The sequence below is a fragment of the Tamandua tetradactyla genome, chromosome 12 (genome assembly GCF_023851605.1).
Source record: "Tamandua tetradactyla isolate mTamTet1 chromosome 12, mTamTet1.pri, whole genome shotgun sequence".
Lineage (NCBI taxonomy): Eukaryota > Metazoa > Chordata > Mammalia > Pilosa > Myrmecophagidae > Tamandua > Tamandua tetradactyla.
In genome coordinates, this window is record NC_135338.1 from 63269000 (window position 1) to 63296834 (window position 27835).

Genomic DNA, 27835 nt, shown 5'->3' on the forward strand with positions numbered 1-27835 from the left:
TAAGCCCATCCCTTTCATCCTTTAATGTAGACAGCGTATCTAACAACAACCAACCAACATCTCTATAACTCTTATTCCTACAAAACTCTGTAAAGGTGTCAAAAACATTATCCCCCAGAGTCTGGCTTCGTACAAGCGAAGCATTAGGAGAATCGAATGATGATATTTTGACTATCTCCTTTGCCAACTCAGTCCATGGATTGGGAGTGTCATTCTGATTACGGGAATCAGAGTCCTTAGTGTCTCTGAGCCCAGTCAGAGTAGAAAACCATTCATAAAAACCCATTTTTAAGATTCTGTTCCTTAAGAACCACTCCCGGTACCAAGATGTATTAGTTAGGGTTCTCTAGAGAAACAGAACCAACAGGGAACACTTGCAAATATAAAATTTATGAAAGTGTCTCACGTGACCGTAGGAATGCAGAGTCCAAAATCCACAGGGCAGGCTGCGAAGCCGATGACTCCAATGGATGGCCTGGACGAACTCCACAGGAGAGGCTCACCAGCCAAAGCAGGAATGCAACCTGTCTCCTTTGAGTCCTCCTTAAAAGGCTTCCCATGATTGGATTTAGCATCACTAATTGCAGAAGACACTCCCCTTTGGCTGATTACAAATGGAATCAGCTGTGGATGTAGCTGACGTGATCATGACCTAATCCTATGAAATGTCCTCATTGGAACAGACAGGCCAGCGCTTGCCCAATCAGATGAACAGGTACTACAACTTGGCCAAGTTGACACCTGTCCCTAACCATGACATGCTCCCTTTAGTATTTCTTGCAGAGCCAGTCTTTTGGTCACAAATTCTCTGTGATTTTTGTCTGAAAATGTTTTAATTTCCCCCTCATTTTTGAAGGACAGTTTTGCTGGATATAGAATTATTGGTTGGCAGTTTTTCTCTTTTAGTATCTTAAATATATCATCCCACTGTCTTCTCAACTCCATGGTTTCTGCTGGGAAATCTACACATAGTCTTATTGGGTTTCACTTGTATGTCATGGGTTGCTTTTCTCTTGCTGCTTTCAAAATTTTCTCTTTCTCATTGACATCTGACATTCTAATTAATAAATGTCGTGGAGTACATCTATTTGGATCTATTATATTTGGGGTATGCTGAACTTCTTGGATCTGTAATTTTAAGTCTTTCATAAGAATTGGGAAGTTTTCAGTGATAAGTTCCTCCATTAGTTTTTCTCCTCCTTTTTCCTTCTCTTCTCCTTTTGGGACACCCACAACATATTTATTCATGTTCTTCATTTTGTCATTCAATTCCCTGAGTCCCTGCTCATATTTTTTCCACTCTTTTCCCTGTATTTTCTTTTGCTTGTCAGATTTCAGATGTCCTGTCCTCCAGTTCACTAATCCTATCTTCTGCCTCTTGAAATGTAACATTGTAGGTTTCCATTGTTTTTTTCATCTCTTCTACGTGCCTTTCATTCCCATAAGTTCTGTGATTTGTTTTTTCAGACTTTCGATTTCTTCTTTTTGTTCATCCCTTCCCTTCCTTATATCCTCTCTCAGTTAATTGATTTGATTTTTGATGAGGTTTTCCATGTCTGTTCGAAAATGCTGCATTGTTTCAACTCCTGTATCTCATTGGAATTGTTTTTTGTTCCTTTGACTGGGCCATATCATCAATTTTCCTAGTGTGATTCGTTATTTTTTCCTGGCGTCTAGACATTTAATTACCTTAATTAGTTTATTCTAGAGATTTTCACTTTTTTACCTAGGATTTTCTTGCTGAATGACTTTGTTGTCTGTCTGTTCTTTGACATTCAGTTCAGCTTGTTCTAGACCTCTGGCTTAGGTTTTGTTTATCAGATCAGAATTTTTCAGTTCTTGTTTTCTTGTTTCTTGCCCTGCCTGTATGATGCCTTTTTTTTTTACTTTAGGATGGTCTACTTAGGTATTATAGACCCCAGTCAGATTTTCCCAAACTAGACTGGCCTCCTCTCAGTAGGAAAGAGTTACCTGCCTCATTTTCCCCTGAGGATGAGACTCTGCAGATTTAAAGACTTTACCATGAAGCCTCTAGACTCTGTGTATTTCCTCTCCTGCCCAGTATGTGGCCCTTGTCTGCCTTTGTGTCCCACCAGCATAAAGTGACACAGTACCTTTAACTTCAGCAGACTCTCCCTACTGGGGGCATGGTTGAGACAGAGGAGAGGTTGTAGTCTGACTTTAATTGCTTCAGTTTTCCAGAACTTGGGGTCTGAATTCTTTGAGGGAGGGATTCTACTTGAGCTGGGCGCCCCGCCCCACCTCCTGGGGAAGGCACAGCCTCTAGGGAATTACTTCTTTTCACTTGACCAACCTCTTTGCCCCTCAGACAAGCTTAATTCTGCCATTTCCCGGTGCATTTGGAACCTGAGAAGCCTTGCAGTTGTATGCAAAGAGCAGTCAAGTTGTAGAAACACAGCCACAAAAAAGAAAAGAAAAAAAATCCTTTTCAGAGCAGGGCCCCTGTTCCTCAGGTTTGCAAATCAAGAGCTTAAGTTGGTATGTTACTCTTTGTATCTCCAGGTCCTATGTGCCCCCTCCTTTCCTTCAGGGCCCAGACCTTTTCAAGTATTTTGTACTCTCTGATCCCCAAAAAACTTTTTTTTTGTTTGTTGGTTTGTTTATCTTTTCCCCATCAGCCCTAACCTCTCTGTGCCAGAACAAAAACCAGCAACCGCAGCTTTTACTCAAAGTTCAGCTGAGCTGGGGATCTGTTTTTAGTAGTCCAACTTTGTTAATTAATTCCACAGTTGGAGCTAGATTAAGCTCAGCCCCTTTCTATTAGTAAAGTCTCTTTCCTTCTCCTCTGGGAACCAGCCTGTGGGGGAGGATGTGCTGGCCTCCATGGCTTGGGGTACTCACACTTCTGGGTGGGCTCGCAGCATGTCCATCTTGTCCAGACTGGTGTATACTGTGTGTCTGGTCACTGGTGTGGCCCCAGTATTTGTTCTATACTGTTCCTGGCTATTTACTAGCTGCTCTGGAGGGTGAATTAAATCCCACACCTCACTAAGCTGCCATCTTGGACCATTTAAATTCTCTATTCTTAAATATGCATGTAAATACCTGGCATACTTACATGAAGTGAGATGGTATTGTACATTTGGTTGTAAAATAGTCATAAAATTGAAATATTCATTATTTGAAAAATAATGAATGAACATACTTTTCTGGGGTTCATATGGCTCCAAACCCCACAGTGCAAAGGAAGTCACTGCTCTGCCCCATACCTATTTGAGCACGCTCCCTCTGAGCCAATTCTCAGAGGCAGGGAGAAGAGAACACTAAACACAGAGCTACCTGGCCAGCCACTTAGGTTTGAATTTCCTGAATTAGGTATTCTACAAAGATTATAGGTTTTCTCCCCATAAGTTCCTTAACTGTTATTTAAATTTAATTAGCATATATGAGTGGTTATAAAATAACAAGCTATCCCGAAATAAGAATTTAACTTGCTTGTACATGTAGTTCTTTTCTTAAATATCACTTTCTGGTGAGTGTTTGGAGGTCAAATAGTATTTTTTGCAAACAGCTCTGGACTTTAGAGAAAATGGTGATTTAGTTTAGTGTTTTAGTTCCCTGAGCTGCTCAAGCAAATGTCAATGCAATCAATGGTTTAGCTTAAGCAATGGAAATTCACTGGCTCAGGGTTTTGAGACTAAAAGAAAGTCAAAATTAAGGGGTCATGAAGGTGATGCTTTCTCCCCAAAAACTGGCATTCTGGGGCTGGCTGCCAGCTATCTTTGGCCCTTAGCTTGTCACCTGGGAAGGCCCATGGCAGCATCTGCTGGTCTCTCCCTTATATTCTTGGTTTCCTTGATTTCAGCTTCTTGTTTTCTTTGCTTTCTCTCTCTTTATCTGAATTTCATTTTCTTATAAAGGATTCCAGTAATAGGATGAAGACCCGTCCAGATTGAAGTGGGCCACAGCTTAACTGAAGTAGCCTCATCAAAAGGTCCTACTTACAATGGTTCACACCCACAGGAAAGGATTACATTTAAGAACATACTTTTCTGGGGTTCGTATGGCTCCAAACCCCACAGTGCAAAGGAAGTCACTGCTCTGCCCCATACCTATTTGAGCGCGCTCCCTCTGAGCCAATTCTCAGAGGCAGGGAGAAGAGAACACTAAACACAGAGCTACCTGGCCAGCCACTTAGGTTTGAGATAAAGAAATTGCACAGCTTGCTAGACTAGGGCATCATGGAAGGCTTCCCTGACAAAATTATATTCCAGCTGAGAATTTAAGGGTTAAAGTGTACATCATTTTCAGGTAGTTACCTGGTGTTGCCATTACAGGGTAGCTGGTGTATACTTTTCCCAGGCACTACATCGGAATGGCAGATGGAATGTGGCGCTTACATTTGTTAGAAAGAACGTCATACCTGAAGGAGAACAAACGCTCATCCGATTGTGAAGAAGATAAGAATTTATTCACAGTTTTGCAGGAGCGGGCACCTAGCTGTACACATAATGGCAGCTGGTGCACCAAACAATAGAATGCCACAAAGGTTATACCTACAGCTAGCTCACAGCCCCCTCCCCCGTTTCTCCGATGCTTGCCATACTCCAGAGGTTACAGCCTATCTGATAGTCCAACTAATTTGAACTTACCCCTTTGATTATGCTTTACATTTTAATGGCGCTGGCCATTAAGGATTTGGCGCAGTTCTAGGCTTGTGTCAGGGGCCCTCCCCTTGCCTTGCCTGCATCAAACTTGTGTAAAAGCTAAGCTTAGCTTGATACTTACATGTTTTCCATGATGACAGCTCAATTCTTGGACCAAAAAAGCAGACCCAAACTAACTTTACATATGAGGAAAGGAGCAGTTTTTCCTTGAATATTGCTACTAGGACTTTTATTATTCCACATAAATTTTAATTTCTGTGAATTCATCAGAAACCCAATTAGAATTATGTGTAAGCTCAAAGTAAATTTATAGATTATTTGTGGGGAAGTTCCATCTTTGTGAAAGGGTGTCATCCTACACAGGAAAGCAGAAGGCAAAGATTCCTCCATTTCTTTGAGGATTCAACCTTTCACTCCTTATGCTTTTCCCCAAAGGCTTGTGTGCTGGCTGTTAGTTCCTAAGCACTGGTTTGTTTTTGTCTCTGTGTATATGGGGTCTTCCTGTCTATTATATTTTCCAGTTTCTTGGTGGTAGAAAAGTTAGTTTTTGTATGTGGGGGGCATATTATATCTGGTGGCCCAACTGTGATGGTTTCTCTGATTGTTTTTTTAGGTGGATCATGCTATCATTTGCAAACAAATAACAATTTTGCGTTAAGAAAAGAAAAATAAATGTTACTATCCCTGAAATTTATCTTTTAGCAATAGACTCTCAGAAGCTAATGTTTCTATTACATTGGGAACATGTAATTACATATGCAGTCCCTGTAATTTGACCTTTGGTGAACTCACCAGTTGTAAATCATGTTCACATGAGAGAATAAATAATCTGGTAGGATAAACCAGAAGAATTTTGAAAGGAGAACCATGAGTAATCAAACCCTTCTCTTTGCACCTCTGAAATTAGGTGTTCTGTGTTCATTTTTGGAGTGTGTCTCTTCATATCTTAAAAATTTTTGTATGTTCGTTCTACTGTGCTGCAGCTGTGTCACAGCATGAATATTTCATTACTTCTCCCATCAGTATTGAATATTGCAGGTAGAGAAAGGCCACTTGATATTACCTAATTGTAAGAATTTTCCATCAAGTTGCTTCTCAAGCTGTTTTGGTGTACATCTTTCTAATTTGATAAATTCAGTGATTTCGAGAAGAGCGTCTACAGGGCTGGTTTAATATGAAGAGCAGAAGTGTTGAGGAAGCTGGAAATACCAGTGCATCTTCATGTTTTCCCAGAGTCGGTCTGAGGCAGAGATGGAGGCTTTGTGAATCACACATGTGTGTGCATACTTAATGCTGCTGTTGTCCCCAGGAGGCAAGAGAGATAGTTACAAATACTTGGAAACACTGGACGATCCTCATATCAGCCCAGCACAAAGAAGGCTTTACTGCCTTCCAGCCAGAGATCATTGAGGCTCCCCTGGTTTTGTTCATCCTTGGTCCTGTTTCTGGAAGCTCCAGAGAGTCTGAGGGGGCTCCCACCCTCACATCGTGCTGCCTTTCTCTCATGGAGAGGCATAGCCACATCTCTGTGCCCATCCCTTAGTGAGATTGCACAGAGATGTGGAACATATTGAGTCTGACTCAATATGTTCCAGCTGCAAGATTACCTAAGACTTTTAGATCTACAGTAAGAACGAAACTCCCTTAGGTTTCTGTGACCTGATGCTAACAGATCATCTGTAGTGGTATCTTGAGCCCAAGTTCTATGCATTTGCAGAGAGCACAGATACCTCCCCGTACTCTTACAAGTGTACCTTTTTTTCTGTATACCAGTTGCTCTCAACATATTTCAACCCTGAAGCATTTGTGCTAGAACATGTTGCTAGATTAGAGACCCAAGAGTAATTTGAGGTGGCATCCTGTTTGCCTTCTCTGTTTTTTACCAAGTATTTGTTTTTTGGATAATTAAGCTTTTCTAGAGATGAGCGCTAAAGCAGCATAATGTGGGAAAGGACAGGTGGGCAAAAATCATTGTGGGAGTTTTTTTGTTGCATGTCAGAAATAATTTGTTAATCAGCTATAACTGAGCAATAATGAAACTTCCTGGCCTAGGATGCCCATCAGGTGGGGTCATGAGAAGAGGGTCTTTGTACTGGGGGCAGGTGGGGCTGAATCCCCCTGCAGACACCTAACTTGACATCGGGGCTTCAGGCATGTGGGTGTTCACAGTGGGTGCAGCCTGGACTGGCTGGACACTGAACAGTGTAGCTTCCGCCTGAAACCAGGGCCATAAGCCTTAATACTCATAGGATGCAACCAGGGTTTTAAAGAATCTCAGTTAACCAGTGCATGTTTTATTCTTTTCAATAAATACCTTTAACTAATCTTTTGAATCATCTCTTCTTGTCCCTAATACAGCTTGGGCAGATTGCTTAACTCTTTTTTCATGTCTGACTCCAGAAATTCAATCTGATTTAAAACTTCGCTCCCAGATTCCTTCCCCAGCAGCTTAGTCATTGAGGGGCCTGAAGTGAAAGCAGAGGGGCGTAGTCTCCTAACTCTCCCCAGCACCTGGAAGTGGAGGGGTGAGGAGGTGTTAAAGTTAGTAAGCTTCCGGAATACGATATACCAGAAACATAAAGGCTTTTAAAAAGGGGAATTTATTAAGTTACAAGTTTACAGTTCTAAGGCCGTGAAATGTCCAAATTAAGGCACCAACGAGAGGTTGCCATCACTCAAGAAAGGCTGATGAAGTTTGGGGTTCTTCTCTCAACTAAAAGGGCACATGTCTATTACCTTTCTCTCCTAGTTTCTTGTTTCATAAAGCTCCCCCAGGAGTGTTTTCCTTCTTCATCTCCAAAGGTCTCTGGCTGCGCGGCTGTGTTTATTATGGGGGTTCTTGTGGCTGTCAAGCTTTTTCCAAAATGGTTCCCTCTTAAAGGGCTCCAGCAAGCAACCCCACCTTGAATGGGTGAAGACACATCTCCATGGAAACCATCTAATCAAAATTTACCATCCATTGGAATATTATGCAGCTGTAAGACAGAATAAAGTTATGAAGTATGTAACAACGTGGATGGACCTTGAGGACATTATGCTCAGTAAGATTAGCCAGAAACAAAAGGGCAAATACTGTATAGTCTCACTGATATGAACCAACATTAGTGAATGACCTTGGAGAATTTCAGCTAAGAACAGAGATCATCAAGGGATAGAAATAGAGTAGATATTGGGTAATTGGAGCCGACAGAATACAGATTGTGCAACAGGACTGATTGTAAAAATTCAGAAATAGATAGCACAATACTACCTAACTGTAGTATAGTAATGTTAGTACACTGAATGAAACTAAATGTGAGAATGATGGAGGAAGGTTGGGGGCACAAATGAAATCAGAAGGAAAGATAGACAATAAAGACTGAGATGGTATAAACTAAGAATGGCTAAAGTGTACAATGATAGTGACTAAATGTACAAATTAAAAAATGTTTTTGCATGAGGAAGAGCAAAGGAATGTGAGTATTGCAGGGTGTTGAAAATAGATGGTAATTCATATTTTAAAACTTGAACTTATACATAAGACTAAAGCAAAAAATGTTTACTTGGTACAAAATTTATAATTTGACTAGTAAATTTCCTAATACAACTTATGTGAACAGTTTAATTGAACACTGTAAGTACATGGAACCTTGAGTAGGGCATGAGGTTTTGTAGGTTTGTCCAGAGTGATGCCCTAATAAATCCCAGAGTGATTTAAACAGTGAATAAAGAAGTATTTGCAAAGTCCTCTTAGGGGAATAGCGAGTAAGGGGAAAAATTCAGCTTCCCCATGTGGAGAATTCCTGATATTCTCACAAGCAGGGGAGACGAGCAGAGTAATAGGTTTGTCCTCAGTCTTGGGGTTTGTTCATATGAAACTCATCCCCTCAAAGGATAGGCTAAGCCTACTTAAAATTAGGCCTAAGAGTTACCCCCAGAGAACCTCTTTTGTTGCTCAGATGTGGCCTCTCTCTCAGCCAACACAGCAAGCAAACGCACTGCCCTCCCCCTCCACATGGGGCATGACTCCGAGGGGTGTAAACCTTCCTGGCAATGTGGGACAGAAATCGTAGAGTGAGCTTGGACTCAGCATCAAGGAAATGAGAAAAACTTCTAGACCAAAAGGGGAAAGAGAGAATTGAGACAAGATAAAGTGTCAATGGCTGGTAGATTTCAGTCAAGAGGTTATCCTGGAGGTTATTTTTATGTATTACATAGATATCACTATTTTTATATTACTATCTATATATCACAATATTATATAGATTTTTAGTTAAGGTATATTGTAGAGGCTGGAGGGAAGTGCCTGAAAATGTAGAGCTGTGTTCCAGTATCCGTCTTTCTTGAAAATGGGTATATAACGACATAGCTTTTGCAATGTGACAGTGTGATTGTGAAAACCTTGTGTCTGATGCTCCTTTTATCTACGATATGGACAGATGAGTAAAACATATGGATTAAAAATAAATAATAGGGGGAACAAATGTTAAAATAAATTTAGTAGATTGAAATGCTAGTGATCAGTTAAAGGGAGTGATAAGGGGTATAGAAAAAAATAGGGGAACAAAGGCTAAAATATATTGAGTAGATGGAAATACTAGCAATCAATGAGAGAGGGGTATGGGGTATGGTATGTATGAGGTTTTTTCTTTTTTCTTTTTATTTCTTTTTCTGAATTGATGCAAATGTTCTAAGAAATGATCATGGTAATGAATATACAACTATGTGATGATATTGTGAGTTATTGATTATATACCAAGAAAGAAATGATCATATTTACTATATGTTCATGTTTATATGTTATGTTAAAAAAAGATTATTTAAAAAAAGTTACCATCCACAATTATGTGGGTCACATCTCCATGAAAACAATAAATAAGATACCACCCAGCAATATTGAATGAGGATTAAAGGACATGGTTTTTCTGGGGTACACAACAGATTCAGACTGGTACAGGAGGTCTGGCCTGGCTTTGAGTGGACCTGAGGGCAGAGGTGGAGAGCCTGTGGCCTCTAGTGACATGGCAGTTCCTTCACATAGGTTGTGTCTGTGGGTTTGGGACAGGGTTCAGTTTCACACTGGCCCTTTCTGTCACTGAAGAGCCTCTCACAGAGGGCAGCCTTTCCCTCTGTCCATAACTCCAGACTCCTGGGTGGCCCCCCAGCTCTACCCTCCTCTGTCCTCTGTGCCCTCATGTGCAGCCATGGGACCCCCAGAGCAGGTGGCCTGGGATTCTCTTCCTGCCCTTCTACTGCCTGTGCCACTAAGTCCCCTGCCTCCTGAAATCTCCAGAGCAGAAGCAGGCATAGCCTGCATTCCTAGGTGCCTCTGGGACTAGGGACCCCATTTCTTTTCTCTAGAGAGTCTCTCCAAACAATGCACCCTGCTACAGCCCAGCTCCAGTCTGGTGCCGCTTTAGGGCCTGGAAGCATCCTTCAAGGAGCAAGATGCCCATGCCCCTTTTTAAGTCAGCCCCAGGCTCTCTGGATGATTTTCCCGGAGCCAGACAATCATTTGCTTTGAGGGAGGAGATAGAAAACCTCAGATAATGGATGCATGCTCCCCATAAAGCTGTGGAAAGCTTGGGCGAAGCTGCTAATGATGGGTTCATTCTGCTGCCTCTGCAAGCCCAGTAGAGATGAAGTCAACCCAAGGCCTGGCTTCCCTTAGCATCGTCTGGGAAGACCCCTCGCTGCCCTGTTCCTGTCTCTACTGAGCCCCTGTGGCTAGTGGCTGAAGGGAGAACCCCATCTCCCTGGCCCTGCATCGCCTGTCATTGGGGGGGCTTTCAGGACCGTGAGTGTGTTTGTTCACGTCACTCTCTCTCATGGAAGAGAGACTGGATCCAAAAAAATCAGATGGTTTGCCAAGAGCATACAACTGGTGAGAACCAAATAGATACTCAGAATTTTAGGTTCCAAAGCCATTTGTCTTTCTGCCTGTGTCTTGAGAATAGTCCTCATATATTCATACTAAAAAGTTTTCCAGCCACTGTTTTCAGTCCTTCCATTCCTGTAGTCCTTCTGTGTTCTGTGTTGATTGCTCAAATGATGTGAAGAGAAAACAACTGGTGCTCAGTAATTTTATAGTGGAAGACTCAGGGTGAATATTTTTCCTTATGAAAACCAATGCTGAGGTTTGGAGTTCAATCAATAACAAGAAAGAAAAGAAGAAAAAGTATGAGTCCATCACTTTGAATACCAGCTTGGTTGCTACAAGACTATCTAAATAGCCGGTGGGCCCAAGGCTCTCCCTGAATATCTCATTGCTGTCATGGGATCAGATTTTATATTTTGTGTCAGATTTTTTTTATTTTGTGCTTTGGGGAGTGGTTGGTACTTTCTATAAGACTCGCCAGAGTCAGTTCTGTAACTGGCAGGTGGTAATTTCAAAGACTAAATAGGTTATCTGATTGTATTTAAACTTACTACAAAAGAAAAACAGGTCGTAAATCATTGTTATAGCAAACTAAACTTTTATACCACTGATCTGTTGATGTATATTTTGCTTTATTTTGAGATCTAACTTTTCATAATAACCTTGTGGCCATTAAAATGTGACTTGCTCCACATCCTCCCCCTCTCTGCTGAGTCTGGCAGCGTGGGACAAAGATCCTGGAATGAGCTGAGACTCAGCATCAAAGGACTGAGAAAAACCCTAGAATGAGCTGAGAATTAACATCAAGAGAATGAGAGAACCTTCTGGACCAAAAGGGGGAAGAGTAAAATGAGACAAAGTGTCAATGGCTGAGAGATTCCAAACAGAGTCGAGAGGTTATCCTGGAGGTTATTCTTACGCATTAAGTAGATACCACCTTATTGTTCAAGATGTAGTGGAGAGGCTGGAGGGAATTGCCTGAAAATGTAGTGCTGTGTTCCAGTAGCCATGTTTCTTGATGATGATTGAACAATGATATAGCTTTCACAATGAGACTCTGTGAATGTGAAAACCTTATGTCTGATGCTTCTTTTAGCAACTATATCAACAGAAGAGTAGAACATATGGAATAAAACTAAATAATAGGGGAAACAAATGTTAAAATAAATTCAGTTTGAAATAGTGGTAAATGAAAGCGAGGGGTAAGGGGTATGGTACGTATAGTTTTTTTTTCTCTATTATCATTTTATTTCTTTTTCTGTTGTCTTTTTATTTCTTTCTCTAAATCGATGCAGATGTACTAAGAAATGATGAATGTGCAACTATGTGATGATATTAAGAATTACTGATTATATATGTAGAATGGAATGATTTCTAAATGTTTTATTTGTTAATTTTTTTAATGAATAAAAAAATTTTTTAAAAAATGTTGCTGGAAGATGGCGGCTTAGTAAGACGCGCGGATCTTAGTTTCTTCTCCAGGACACCTACTAGGGGAGTAGAAACGATACAGAAAGCGCCCAAAGCCACAACAGAGATAAAAAAGACAGCGTACCCCATCCTGGAACGGCTGGCTGGCTGAGAGAAGCAGCTCGGGTGAGATCGCCGAGGCGCGCGGGCCTTACCGGGCGGGGTGGCAAGCGGCCGGAGTTACTCCCTTCCCCCTTCCCGGGCCGGCTGGGAGAATTGGAGAGGCGGTCCCCTGAAACAAAGACGGCTGGCGCCCACACCACACGCAGCCCCCGGACCAACTGAGAGAATTGGATCGGAAACCCCCAGGCCGCGGAGAACGGTGACGGGTGGGGGAGGCCCCTTCCAAACCCGTGACTCCCGGGGAACGTGCACTCTCTCGGGCGGGCCGCTGCCGCTGGCGCCCTCCCGCCACGCTTGTTGCCCAGGGCCGACTAGGAAATTCGGACGGGCTCTTTCCCTGGCTGCGGCGACCAGCAACCCCCCCTGCGTTCGGACCCCGGGCCGGCTCAAGCCGTTTCGGCTAGCGAACCCCCAGGACGGCGAGAGTTTTCCAAAGTTTAAGGTCCCACAGCACCTTTTACTGGTGGGACCCGCAGACAAACGGGTGCCACGAGCGCCACCTACTGGGCAGGATAAGAAAAACAGAACCCAGAGATTTCACAGAAAAATATTACAACCTTGCTGGGTCCAACACCAAGAGAAATCTGAATAAATGCCCAGACGCCAGCAGCAGAAGATAACTGTCCATGCTCAAAAGATTGAGAATATGGCTCAGTCAAAGGAACAAACCAATAGCTCAAATGAGACACAAGAGCTGAGACAACTAATGCTGAATATACGAACAGAAATGGAAAACCTCTTCAAAAATGAAATCGATAAATTGAGGGAGGACATGAAGAGGACATGGGCTGAACATAAAGAAGAAATAGAAAAACTGAAAAAACAAATCGCAGAACTTATGGAAGTGAAGGATAAAGTAGCAAACATAGAAAAAATAATGGATAGCTACAATGATAGATTTAAAGAGACAGAAGATAGAATTAGTGATTTGGAGGATGGAACATCTGAATTCCAAAAAGAAACAGAAACTATAGGGAAAAGAATGGAAAAATTTGAACAGGGTATCAGGGAACTCAAGGACAATATGAACCGCACAAATATACGTGTTGTGGGTGTCCCAGAAGGAGAAGAGAAGGGAAAAGGAGGAGAAAAACTAATGGAAGAAATTATCACTGAAAATTTCCCAACTCTTATGAAAGACCTAAAATTACAGATCCAAGAAGTGCAGCGCACCCCAAAGAGATTAGACCCAAATAGGCGTTCTCCAAGACACTTACTAGTTAGAATGTCAGAGGTCAAAGAGAAAGAGAAGATCTTGAAAGCAGCAAGAGAAAAACAATCCATTACATACAAGGGAAACCCAATAAGATTTTGTGTAGATTTCTCAGCAGAAACCATGGAAGCTAGAAGACAGTGGGATGATATATTTAAAATACTAAAAGAGAAAAACTGCCAACCAAGACTCCTATATCCAGCAAAATTATCCTTCAAAAATGAGGGAGAAATTAAAACATTCTCAGACAAAAAGTCACTGAAAGAATTTGTGACCAAGAGACCAGCTCTGCAAGAAATACTAAAGGGAGCACTAGAGTCAGATACAAAAAGACAGAAGAGAGAGATATGGAAAAGAGTGTAGAAAGAAGGAAAATCAGATATGATATATATAATACAAAAGGCAAAATGTTAGAGGAAAATATTATCCAAACAGTAATAACACTAAATGTCAATGGACTGAATTCCCCAATCAAAAGACATAGATTGGCAGAATGGATTAAAAAGCAGGATCCTTCTATATGCTGTCTACAGGAAACACATCTTAGACCCAAAGATAAACATAGGTTGAAAGTGAAAGGTTGGGAAAAGATATTTCATGCAAATAACAACCAGAAAAGAGCAGGAGTGGCTATACTAATATCCAACAAATTAGACTTCAAATGTAAAACAGTTAAAAGAGACAAAGAAGGACACTATATACTAATAAAAGGAACAATTAAACAAGAAGACATAACAATCATAAATATTTACGCACCGAATCAGAATGCCCCAAAATACGTGAGGAATATACTGCAAACATTGAAAAGGGAAATAGACTCATATACCATAATAGTTGGAGACTTCAACTCACCACTCTCATCAAGGGACAGAACATCTAGACAGAGGATCAACAAAGAAATAGAGAATCTGAATATTACTATAAATGAACTAGACTTAATAGACATTTATAGGACATTACATCCCACAACAGCAGGATACACCTTTTTCTCAAGTGCTCATGGATCATTCTCAAAGATAGACCATATGCTGGGTCACAAAGCAAGTCTTAACAAATTTAAAAAGATTGAAATCTTACACAACACTTTCTCGGACCATAAAGGAATGATGTTGGAAATCAATAATAGGCAGAGTGCCAGAAAATTCACAAATACGTGGAGGCTCAACAACACACTCCTAAACAACGACTGGGTCAAAGAAGAAATTGCAAGGGAAATTAGCAAATACCTCGAGGCGAATGAAAATGAAAACACAACATATCAAAACTTATGGGACGCAGCAAAGGCAGTGCTAAGAGGGAAATTTATTGCTCTAAATGCCTATATCAGAAAAGAAGAAAAGGCAAAAATTCAGGAATTAACTATCCATTTGGAAGAACTGGAGAAAGAACAGCAAGCTAACCCCAAAGCAAGCAAAAGGAAAGAAATAACAAAGATTAGAGCACAAATAAATGAAATTGAAAACATGAAAACAATAGAGAATATCAATAAGGCCAGAAGTTGGTTCTATGAGAAAATCAATAAGATTGATGGGCCCTTAGCAAGATTGACAAAAAGAAGAAGAGAGAGCATGCAAATAAATAAGATCAGAAATGGAAGAGGAGACATAACTACTGACCTCACAGAAATAAAGGAGGTAATAACAGGATACTATGAACAACTTTACGCTAATAAATACAACAATTTAGAGGAAATGGACGGGTTCCTGGAAAGACATGAACAACCAACTTTGACTCAAGAAGACATAGATGACCTCAACAAACCAATCACAAGTAAAGAAATTGAATTAGTCATTCAAAAGCTTCCTAAAAAGAAAAGTCCAGGACCAGATGGCTTCACATGTGAATTCTACCAAACGTTCCAGAAAGAATTAGTACCAATTCTCTTCAAACTCTTCAAAAAAATCGAAGTGGAGGGAAAACTACCTAATTCATTCTATGAAGCCAACATCACCCTCATACCAAAACCAGGCAAAGATATTACAAAATAAGAAAACTACAGACCAATCTCTCTAATGAATACAGATGCAAAAATCCTCAATAAAATTCTAGCAAATCGTATCCAACAGCACATTAAAAGAATTATACATCATGACCAAGTAGGATTCATCCCAGGTATGCAAGGATGGTTCAACATAAGAAAATCAATTAATGTAATACACCATATCAACAAATCAAAGCAGAAAAATCACATGATCATCTCAATCAATGCAGAGAAGGCATTCGACAAGATTCAACATCCTTTCCTGTTGAAAACACTTCAAAAGATAGGAATACAAGGGAACTTCCTTAAAATGATAGAGGGAATATATGAAAAACCCACAGCTAATATCATCCTCAATGGGGAAAAATTGAAAACTTTCCCCCTAAGATCAGGAACAAGACAAGGATGTCCACTATCACCACTATTATTCAACATTGTGTTGGAGGTTCTAGCCAGAGCAATTAGACAGGAAAAAGAAATACAAGGCATCAAAATTGGAAAGGAAGAAGTAAAACTATCACTGTTTGCAGACGATATGATACTATACGTCGAAAACCCGGAAAAATCCACAACAAAACTACTAGAGCTAATAAATGAGTACAGCAAAGTAGCAGGTTACAAGATCAACATTCAAAAATCTGTAGCATTTCTATACACTAGTAATGAACAAGCTGAGGGGGAAATCAAGAAACGAATCCCATTTACAATTGCAACTAAAAGAATAAAATACCTAGGAATAAATTTAACTAAAGAGACAAAAAACCTATATAAAGAAAACTACAAAAAACTGCTAAAAGAAATCACAGAAGACCTAAATAGATGGAAGGGCATACCGTGTTCATGGATTGGAAGACTAAATATAGTTAAGATGTCAATCCTACCTAAATTGATTTACAGATTCAATGCAATACCAATCAAAATCCCAACAACTTATTTTTCAGAAATAGAAAAACCAATAAGCAAATTTATCTGGAAGGGCAGGGTGCCCCAAATTGCTAAAAACATCTTGAGGAAAAAAAACGAAGCTGGAGGTCTCGCGCTGCCTGACTTTAAGGCATATTATGAAGCCACAGTGGTCAAAACAGCATGGTATTGGCATAAAGATAGATATATCGACCAATGGAATCGAATAGAGTGCTCAGATATAGACCCTCTCATCTATGGACATTTGATCTTTGATAAGGCAGTCAAGCCAACTCACCTGGGACAGAGCAGTCTCTTCAATAAATGGTGCCTAGAGAACTGGATATCCATATGCAAAAGAATGAAAGAAGACCCATCTCTCACACCCTATACAAAAGTTAACTCAAAATGGATCAAAGATCTAAACATTAGGTCTAAGACCATAAAACAGTTAGAGGAAAATGTTGGGAGATATCTTATGGATCTTACAACTGGAGGCGGTTTTATGGACCTTAAACCTAAAGCAAGAGCACTGAAGAAGGAAATAAATAAATGGGAACTCCTCAAAATTAAACACTTTTGTGCATCAAAGAACTTCATCAAGAAAGTAGAAAGACAGCCTTCACAATGGGAGACAATATTTGGAAATGATATATCAGATAAAGGTCTAGTATCCAGAATTTATAAAGAGATTGTTCATCTCAACAACAAAAAGACAGCCAACCCAATTACAAAATGGGAAAAAGACTTGAACAGACACCTCTCAGAAGAGGAAATACGGATGGCCAAGAGGCACATGAAGAGATGCTCAATGTCCCTGGCCATTAGAGAAATGCAAATCAAAACCACAATGAGATATCATCTCACACCCACCAGAATGGCCATTATCAACAAAACAGAAAATGACAAGTGCTGGAGAGGATGCGGAAAAAGAGGCACACTTATCCACTGTTGGTGGGAATGTCAAAGGGTGCAACCACTGTGGAAGGCAGTTTGGCGGTTCCTCAAAAAGCTGAATATAGAACTGCCATACGACCCAGCAATACCATTGCTAGGTATCTACTCAAAGGACTTAAGGGCAAAGACACAAACGGACATTTGCACACCAATGTTTATAGCAGCATTATTTACAATTGCAAAGAGATGGAAACAGCCAAAATCTCCATCAACAGAAGAGTGGCTAAACAAACTGTGGTATATACATACGATGGAATATTATGCAGCTTTAAGACAAGATAAACTTATGAACCATGTAATAACATGGATGGACCTAGAGAATATTATGCTGAGTGAATCCAGCCAAAAACTAAAGGACAAATACTGTATGGTCCCACTGATGTGAACGGACATTCGAGAATAAACTTGAAATATGTCATTGGTAACAGAGTTCAGCAGGAGTTAGAAACAGGGTAAGACAATGGGTAATTGAAGCTGAAGGGATACAGACTGTGCAACAGGACTAGATACAAAAACTCAAAAATGGACAGCACAATAATACCTAATTGTAAAGTAATCATGTTAAAACACTGAATGAAGCTGCATCTGAGCTATAGGTTTTTGTTTTGTTTTGTTTTGTTTTGTTTTGATTTTACTATTATTACTTTTATTTTTTTCTCTATATTAACATTCTATATCTTTTTCGGTTATGTTGCTAGTTCTTCTAAACCAATGCAAATGTACTAAGAAATGATGATCATGCATCTATGTGATGATGTTAAGAATTAATGATTGCATGTGTAGAATGGTATGATCTCTAAATGTTGGGTTAATTTCTTTTTTTCCGTTAATTAAAAAAAAAAAAAAAAGAGAAGGGATAATTGGAGATGAAGGGATACAGACTGTACAACGGGACTGGATATAAAAACTCAGAAATGGACAGCACAATACTACCCAATTGTAATGCAATTATGTTAAAACACTGAATGAAGCTGCATGTGAGGTATAGGTTTTTTGTTTTTGTTTTTTTTTTGTTTTTTTCTTTCTATTATTGTTTTAATTCTTATTCTGTTGTCTTTTTATTTCTTTTTCTAAATCGATGCAAATGTACTAAGAAATGATGAATATGCAACTATGTGATGTTATTAAGAATTACTGATTGTACATGTAGATTGGAATGATTTCTAATTGTTTTGTTAATTCTTTTTTTAATTAATAAAAAAAAAAAAATGTGACTTGCTCCAAAGAATTATCGAATTTATGTAGAAAACACCTGTCATAAAACCCATTGGGAAAAAAAAAAGAAACATTGATTTTTATAAAGTAGGACACAAAAGGAACCTGGGATGGGGGCAGTGGCAAGGGGCAATATAATGGTGGAGATTAGAGAAAAGGAGCTATTTGAAAGGATTATTCAAACTCCAGAGGAATATCTTATTCCTAAATAATTTATTTTGTAAGTCCAAAAAGACCAATTTGAATTAAAGTGTCGGGTCCTGGGTATCTCTCCAGGCATCCTTCAGAGCTTTCAAGCAGTGCATTCTCCTTGCTGGAATACAGTCCTTTCTGTTGGAATGGTCCTTTAGCCCTCCACTCAGAAGTTGCTCTTCACTACTGTTGTTTGCCATGTTGTTATTGATTGCATTCGCAGGAAGAGTTCTGCATCCTTGTCATGCAAGCTTTCCACCCATGTGGCAGTTGTCATTTTCTCACCACTTTCAGTTCTTTGAATTCTGCACCTTCCTTTGTAATCTTTCCCTTTTCTTACGAGCTCTTTGAACGTCCGCTTGCCCTTGCCCTTTCAAGTGAGAGAGTGCAGATGTCATCACCCATCAGCATTTATTGGAGTTGGTTATCTTTGAAATTTTGACAGCTATAAGTTACACAGAGGCACTTGTGATCACCTGTCCAAAACGTTCTGTTTCCTGGTGCAGGTTTGGGGCCCCCCCCTGCTTCTGAACACTAAGAATAAGGATGAGCCAAAGTACCATGAGAAGCAGCTACCACTAGACTTACTTAAGATGTATAAAAATGATCTGCAATATTTTGTGTGTGTGTCTTTATTATTTTTGTTTCTGCAGTATTTTTAGTGTCCTGGTTATAACTGTAGAATATATGGATTTTAGTTTGCAGTTAACATGTTTCGAACATTACCACCTTCCTCCAATCCTACTGGAGCAGAGTTTGACCCGGAGGAAGATGAGCCGACGTTAGAAGCAGCCTGGCCTCACCTACAGGTACGCAGCTGTGGGGTGCACCAGGAGCCGAAGGTGACGTCAAATATGTGTGTTTGGGGGCATTTCCCATAAAGCTGTTGAGTTAGCCCCTGGGCCTCCCTTCACTCGGTTACAGGTAGACCCCTGCTCTCAGTGATTCTGGACATTGCAGACTTGTAAATACAAAAAAGTACTGGAGTAGAAGAGAGAAATTATAATGGGTTTTTTGTTCAGACATTTTATACAACTTATAAGAGGGAAATTATCCATTTTTTAAATGGAAATGACCACTTTTGTTGATAGCCATTGAATTCCAACTTAAAGACCTTAATGTGGACATTTTTTCCCTGAGTTTGTTACTTAGATTTAACGTGTACCCGGGATGCACCCAAAAGCTCACGTGCTGACTGATACTTTTTTTTTGGTATGCTGTATGGTGGGGGTCACATTCCATCCTTTAACCGTGTGACTATCCTGTTATTATAGCACCATTTGTTGATTTTTTTTTTTTTTTTCCCTACATGGGCAGGCACTGGGAACCAAACCCAGGTCTCCAGCATGGCAGATGAGAACTCTACCTGCTGAGCCACCATGGCCCACCCTGAATTATTTTTATAATTCTTTCTTTTTAATTATTTATCATCACAATCGACTTTTTTTTCTTTTTTGTGAAAAATAACGTCTACAAAAAAGCAATAAATTTCAACACACATTACAGTTATTTGTAGAATAGATTTCAGAGGTTGGTATGGGTTACAGTTCCACAATTTTAGGTTTTTACTTCTAGCTGCTGATGCCCTTTTAATGGCTTTGTAAGGCCAGCCAGAGGAAGGGAAGATCGATTGGTTAGGATGCCTGTGAGGAAGCACCACGGCCAGCACTAGCCAAGGGCCAGGTTGGGAGGGAGGACAAGGGGAATGAAGAGGCAAAGACTTGGGGAAGGGAAGAGTCAGTGGAGCAGATGAGAAGAGGGAAATAGCTCATTTCTCTCTCCATCTCTTGGTGTCGCTACTTGAAACATGACAGGCACACAATGACATCCAAACCCACATCTTCTTAAAGGAGAGTATGCAAGTTCCAGGTGGTTGGGGTTCATTGTCTGCCTTTTTTGGATTCTTCTTGCCTGTGCCCCCAGATGTCCTCTGGCTTCATCCCAGGCCTGGACACAACAAGGCCTCGGAGGTGACAGTCATGGCACGATTTGTGGCGGCTGTGTCCTTGTGCCCTCCAAGCAGGATAATTTAAGCATTAGTGACATCTGCCAGGAGAATCGTTTTGTTTACATGCCATTTGAGGTGGTTCTTAGCTAAATAAAATAATTGCTGTCATCTCTTACAATTAAAATAAACTACATAATTTAGCATTAATTCTATAGAGTGTGATTTTTTTAAAAAAAGGCTATATTGGCAGGCAAATAAAAATTCAATTTATGGTGTATTTTAATTTCCATTTAGTAAAATCCATGTTGACTCATTGTTCTTTTTTTCCCTCTAGCTTGTTTATGAATTTTTCTTAAGATTTTTAGAGTCTCCAGATTTCCAACCCAATATAGCGAAGAAATATATTGATCAGAAGTTTGTATTGCAGGTAAAGTACAAACTATCTAAAACTTGACAAACCCAGACCTCCAGAAGGAAGACATTGAGTCACTAAGTATCTTTTTCTTTTTGAAGCTTTTAGAACTCTTTGACAGTGAAGATCCTCGAGAGAGAGATTTTCTTAAAACTACCCTTCACAGAATCTATGGAAAATTCTTAGGCTTAAGAGCTTACATCAGAAAACAGATAAATAATATATTTTATAGGTAAGTCAGTGTGTGGATGGCGTTTGTCTTTTTGCATGGTGATGTTCGTTTTAACATTTAATACTCTCCCACCTTCATTTTCTTTTCTTTGACATCTAATTAAAGTCCAGTATATATTTTTTTCTTTCCTAGCAGCCTTCTTGTCATATGCGAGTTGAGCCCCAGTTCACAGCTCTGTACTGAGAACACCAGTGCCCTCCTTTCCGCTTTCCTACATCCCTCCCTTCTGCACCCTGCTTCCTGCTATCAGAGCCATTCTCCTTTCTTCCCCACACTTTGTTGTGCCTCACTCCGTAGCCACCTCTCACTGCCCCAGCTCCTCACCACACATTCTTCCGTGGTTTTGATTTTCTGTGGAACTCTCCAGCTGCACTGAGCATGTTCCTCTCTGAGGTGGAGATGGCAGTGATTCTGTCCAAACCCGCCATCTGCTTCCCACCTGTGAGCATCTCAGTGAAAGAAGGAAGGTGCGAGGGGTGAAGTAATTAATTTTCAGACACTCTCAGAAATGTGAACTTGCATGAGAGATTTGGAATACCCAAGAAAATGTAGAGACCCCCACATGTACCGAGGTGAAGGGACTCTGGTTAGAATACCTGGGCAGAGGCTTCTTTCCCTGAAGAGCCTTCTGGAGGTGATGACTAGGAACCCAATGTTGAAAGCTGTATCCTCTGGATTTACAGTGGAAGAGGGCCCCAGTCCCAGAGTCATAGAACATTCCATAACATTCCAGGGTAGTGTTCTCCTTCACCCTTCCCCCACCTCCCTCTCTGTTTCTACATCTCATCCAGGATTCTGGTGCTAACCCCTCTCAGATCTGTCCCCATCTCTTCATTTCTGCTGCTGCCTCTGGGTTGCACTTACCTGCCAAGGTCCTCATCCTGGCTCTCTGTGGCTAAAGCAGTGTAATTCCTTGGCACAGCCCTCAGGGGCCACAGCCTGAGCCTCAATCTCTTTCTGGTCTGCATCTCTGCCCCCTCTCTGGGCTCTTTCTGCACCAGGGCCTTTGCGGCTGCCCTTTCATCCTCCTGGAGGAAATCCTACCTCCTCTCAGTCTCCCAAGCCTCCCAAAACATCACTTCATCAAGAAAAACTCTCTGACTTGGCAGCTAGAGTCTACTCTCCGCAAGAACGCAGGGACCATGCTGGCTGTCCACACCCCCAGCCCACTGGGCACCAAATAAACGCTCATGAGTAAAACAGCCTCATTTTCTGTTTGTCCTGGAAAGCTTACTCAGTCCACAGATTTTGCCTTCTCAGGACAGTTTGCCTCTCAGTGGCACTCATGACCTCAGTGACTCAAAATAGTGATACATTCTAACAGTCATGGAAGCAGTACCTCATGTCCCCGGTGGAAGGAGAACACAGGTAGCTCGCCCACAGCCTAGCTTCAGTGCCATCCCTGGGAATCCACTCGCTTTAGGGGGTGATGATGCAGGCCACCACCTGGGAAGCCCAGGGAACCCCTGCCCTGGCATTATGGGGCCTTAATGGGCCCTGGCTTACTTAGTGGTCATGACCAAGCATGAAACAAGAAAGGGGGTACTGAGATGGACAGACAGCAGTCGCATAAAGAATAGCAAGTAAAGGTACCTCAGCCCACTGAGACCACAGCCTCTCTGGGAATTCCAACCCAATTCCTCTTGTCTGCTACAGCCCAATGTACAGCCTGACCTGAAGTCTTCCCAGCAGTCCTCTCACTCCTCTTCATATATGATACTGATTGTGAGAGAGCCCTCTCGCTGTGTGTGTACCTTTCCTTTAAACTCTTTCTAAATTCCTACATCCCATTTCCGTGATAGAGTGTGGAACTGGAGGTAACCCACTTCTGACACACTTCCTTTAACCAGAGCATGGCAGCTCCTTAAATGTTATATTCCTAATAGATATTTCTTGGTATTGGGCTCCCCCACCCTTTTTTTTTTTTAAGCTATCTATTTTGAAATACTTTCAAGCATACAGGACAGTTGCAAAAATAATGCAGTCCCCCTAGAGAGAACTCCAAAATACCCTTACTCCCCACCCCACCCCCGATAGCAATCTACCAGTTTTAACATTTGCCACATTTGTCATATTGTCCTAACTGCCCATCTACCTGTCTGTTAATCTATTTATCAATCAGTTCTGAACACTGTGTGAACATTGATCACTGCCATGTTCATTTTCTAAGAACAAGGGTTTTCATGTAATGTAACTACCTTCTGTGCACTTACCAAGTTCAGGCAATTTAACATTGATATCAAGCTCACAATCTATATTCCAGTATTGTCACATGAACTAATGTGTCCTAATGAAATCCCCTAAGCCTTTTCTCCCCCCTGGTTAGATCCCATCCAGGATCATGTATTGCATTTCATTGGTCATTTAGTTGCTCGCTCTCTTTTTTGAAATTGTGGAAACATGTAGATACAATGTTAATGCGTCCTTTTTAACTAGATCATTACTTGGCTGGTGTACTCATTACAACAGGACATACATTATTTAAACAACAACAATTTAACTTCTAGTCTTTGAAACCTGAAATTAAAGCCCTACCTAAGTGATTTTTTCCTTTAACACGTAAGTTTGTTCGGATAGCAGAATCACAGGTCTATGGAACACTTGCGATAAATGAAGTAGAAAATGCCTCCTACCTTAAAGAATTTTAATAACTGGAGTTTTTAAATAGATTATAATTCAAAAGTTGTTAAACTAATTGAGTTCAGTTCTCGGTAAGCACCCAGCACTTGTTTTTCAGAAATCTCTTTTATAATTGTCTTTCTTGACATATGCAATCAAAAGTAAGCATGTTATTTATATTCCATAATTGGTCTGAATATGTGCCTTCAATAATGACTCCTATTTCAAGTGAAATGAAAATAAGGAGAAAGATCTTGAGAGTTCATCTAGTTCTTTCTAGTACAACTATGTCTTATAAGGGGAAAAGCATTTCAAAAATATTTGCTTCAGCCCTAGCTGAACATGTTCATATAAAGTTCTCATTCATTTCTGTAGTTTCTCATTCTCATCTTAGAAATCCTCTAACTTTTTAGAAATGCAGGTTGATCAGCACTTGAGTTTACTCATAATTCCTATGTTTGCAAACAGCCGAACTTGAAGGTTAGGTGGACAGGGTAAAACAGTACTTCAGTTATCTTCTGTTGGATAACATACCACCCCACAACTCAGTAGCTTAAAACAACAGTGATTTATTGTTTCTCACCATTTTGCAGTCTGCACTAGACTCTGCTAGATGGCTCTTCTGCCACCACGTGGTGTCTTCTCAGGGCCAGCTGAGCAGCTCTGCCCCTTCCCTTCCTCTGTGGCCAGCTGGACCTTTTGCAGGACAGAGCTGGCTTCCTAGAGGGAAGGAGTGGTTTGGCCCTGCACCACCCCTTTTGTTGGTCGGAGCAGGTCACAAGGACAACCTAGATACAAATCAAGGAGAAATAGGCTCCACCTCCTTGTGAGAGGCGATAGGAAGGAATCAAGGTGTTCATCTCTGAAAACCATCTCCAACTCAACTTGTAGGGAGCCCTGATTCTAATCCCTTCTCTGCCGAAAGAGTCTCCTTTCAGTGGATCTCCTCAGCTTCCCTCCCACTTCACACCCTCCTCTCAAAACAGAAGAAAGAGGACTATATTTGTTTTCTTTTTTTGTACCAACTTCAAAACGAGTTAAAATAACTAGAATTTAAGAATTTATCAATGAGAATATGGTAATATCAAGTTAGGAAAACAAAGATTCATAACTAAAACTCACCATTATCTAAGGTTAAAAGTTGGTGGCGCTGTACCGGCAGCCATGCCCCAAGGCATGTCTGTATTTCAGAAGACCAGCTGCATACCTCTGGAGTTGCATGGTGGCACTGTATGCAAAGTTAGAACTTTATACGTTTGCACTGTTTTAAGTATTTCAAATATGATAATGAAGCAAGGAGGAGCCTTTAGATTAAGTGGTGTCATAAACTAAACCACTTCTGAGTTGGCGCATGCTATGGGGGCATGACTCCCTTAGCTAATGCACACCTACAGTGCACATGCATTACAGAGGAAGAGTGTCAAGGAAACCCTGGACCTTGGCCTTTCACAGAGCCACTGTTAGCCTTGTCACAGGTTGCATTACCTTCCCTGCTCCTTTTCTCGCTCAGTGGCAGGGATTCCTCATGCCTGCAGGGCTAAACCCAGCTTCCCGAAGCTGTCCTGTGGAGCCTCTCCCTTGGCCTTGCCTGCTTTCCTGTCCCCTGCTTGCACTGTGCACCCTGTACAGGCCTAAATGCCTCCCATATTAGCTCTGCACCCCCCACCCCCACCCCTGCTTGCTCACGGTCCTCCTTTAGGGTCCAGTGAAGTACCAGCCCCGTGGGGGATTTTGGCCATTTGAGAAGACAAAAATGTTAAGGCCCACACTTCAGGAATATCTCATATTATGAATGTTTGGCCTGTCCTGGAACCGTAAAGCCACTAATATTCCATTCATTTCAGAACAAGGACAATGGAATTTCAGAGTCAGTTTTTTCATTGCTATACTTTTATGTAAGTTTTGGCTCAGAGCTGTCTCCAACAGTTATCATGCAGAAGGTGGGTGCCTGTTTCAGGCACTGCTTCTTCCATTTCTGGTGGGCACCTTGCACTCTGGCTGCATTTGATTAGATTGGCTGATGCCGGGTGGGCGAGGCTGGGAGGCAGTCCTGAGGGGGAGGTCGTTCTCCTTCTCCCAGCCTCAGGTGTTCCATGGAGCCCCCTCTGGAGGGAGCGGGCCCAGGCAGAGGGGGCGGGGGGGAGCTCTTGGACCGGAGGAGCATCCGCGTGTCAAGCAGCAGAAATGAGTCAGGGCTGCGACAGACTAACATTCCAGAACGGTGCTCTTAAAGGAGTGTAGCAGAAAAGGCAAGAGGGGACCTGAAGGAGAGGGAAAAGATGTGGCCCGAGAGGGCTTGAGGAAATAACTTCTACCCTTTTGTAGACTGCTGAGTTTTAGAGGCTCTAAAATTAAGTAAAACATCAAAGTAGGTTGAAATTCAGTAGAAAAAATAAGCTGCATTGCTGGCTATATATGTGATAAGAAGTTGAGAAAAATGTGAATTGTATAATCAGTGGCTAAAACTTGGGTGTTTGCTGTAAATTCCTTCAACTTTTCCTCCTTTGAAATTTTTCAAGATAAAACGTTGGAAACAATTGACCAAGATGGGCTCTCTGCCCTCCAGGCATTCTGCATTTTCTGGTTGAGGAGTTTCTCCAGCCCAGGAAGGGCCAGTGGTTTACAAAGAGATGTGCTTGGTATTGACTGGCTACAAATTTTTTTCCTCCTAAAAGCATTATTTTCTTATTCAGAGGGTTTTAATCTTTCCAGCTTTGAGTGTCTAATTCTAATTGATCATTTTTTCCTAGGTTTATTTATGAAACAGAACATCACAATGGCATAGCAGAATTACTGGAAATATTGGGAAGGTAAATCACTGTACTATTAATAGCAAATGACTTTTAGATGGAATTTGTACCAGAATGGTCCAGCTCATTTAGTTCAACTAGTGCTTCTTCCAAAACAATGCAATTTAAACTATCTTCTAAAAGAATTTAAGTAAGATTTTACTTAATAGAAGATGCTAGCTTTTGAATTAGGACACACTAATGACAGTCTCTCCAATTTGCATAGTTCCATATGTAGATTCTACACCATATACCTCAGTATTGTCATTATAGAAAGACCAATACCTCAGTATCATTATTATGGAAAGACGATTTTAATTATTTCTTTAAAAGCAACATGTCAAACAGGTTTATATTAGAAACTTAGATGAAAAATGACTGTCATGTATTTGAGCAAATGCTGATATTTCAAATTTCTTTGATTTTATAAATTTTTCATATCATTAACATTTCATCATTTGCAACTTCTGAATCCAAGTAAAGTTCTTACTTGCTGTCATTTTTTTAAAAATCAGTAACCTCTACAGATTTTGTGTTGGGCTTCCTGTCCAGTGCCCTGACAGTTCCCCAGGGTTCCCACAATGGGAACTTGGCAGTGCTGCTTCTCTTTGCCTTTCTGAGGGATTCAATGTGCCTTAGCAACTAAGGGCTTCAAGAAGTACTTTTGTTTGTACTTTTGAAATGTACTTTTGTTTACTGAACCCCAAATTATTTGAACACAGAAGTCTTTTCTCAGGTAACACTATTATCTGGTCAGTCTCTGGTCTCACCAGTAATTCTGAGAAAAATTCTCCTTGCTATTTTAGATGTGAAATTAGTCGTTGGGCATTCTGCTTGAGTTAGTCTCAGCACACTCTGGACTGGCTTTCTCTCTCTCAGGAAAGGGTGGTGAGAGGTTAAAAGTGGGCCTTGCGAGGCAGCTCCTCTGCTTATGAGTTGTGTGACTGTCAGCAAGTTACTTCACTGCTCCTTGCTTCCCTTTCCATATCTATAAAATGGGAAGACGCATCAGATGGGGTGAAGAAAAGTGTTGGGCACAGCCTGCCCCACAGCACACAGGGCATCCGTGCTGCCCCCACTACTGCAGTCTGTTTTCCAGGTGTTTTGTCTTGCCCCCACCACCCCTGCCCCCAAGTTAAATGAGCATAGTATCCTCATTGGGTCTTCCTGAGACACCCACCATGCCATGAGAAGAATGGATGATGGAAGGCCAATTTAGAAATGGCTTTAACTGTTTATGTGCCTCCTCTCTCTAGTAACATTTACCTGTGCTTGCCTGATTACAAAACCAAATAA

The 27835-nt window shown here is 40.9% G+C and overlaps 1 protein-coding gene across 9 annotated transcripts in view; it reads left to right on the plus strand.

Moving 5' to 3' along the window:
* Nucleotides 1-27835, plus strand: part of PPP2R5C (protein phosphatase 2 regulatory subunit B'gamma) — a 211173-nt gene that overhangs the window by 155061 nt on the left and 28277 nt on the right. For all 9 annotated transcript variants that reach the window (XM_077123579.1, XM_077123573.1, XM_077123571.1 and 6 more), the window contains 4 exons: nucleotides 19238-19348; nucleotides 20822-20914; nucleotides 21001-21131; nucleotides 26501-26560. In XM_077123579.1, coding sequence (XP_076979694.1) covers nucleotides 19238-19348; nucleotides 20822-20914; nucleotides 21001-21131; nucleotides 26501-26560 — 395 coding nt within the window. The remainder of the gene's footprint in view (nucleotides 1-19237; nucleotides 19349-20821; nucleotides 20915-21000; nucleotides 21132-26500; nucleotides 26561-27835) is intronic.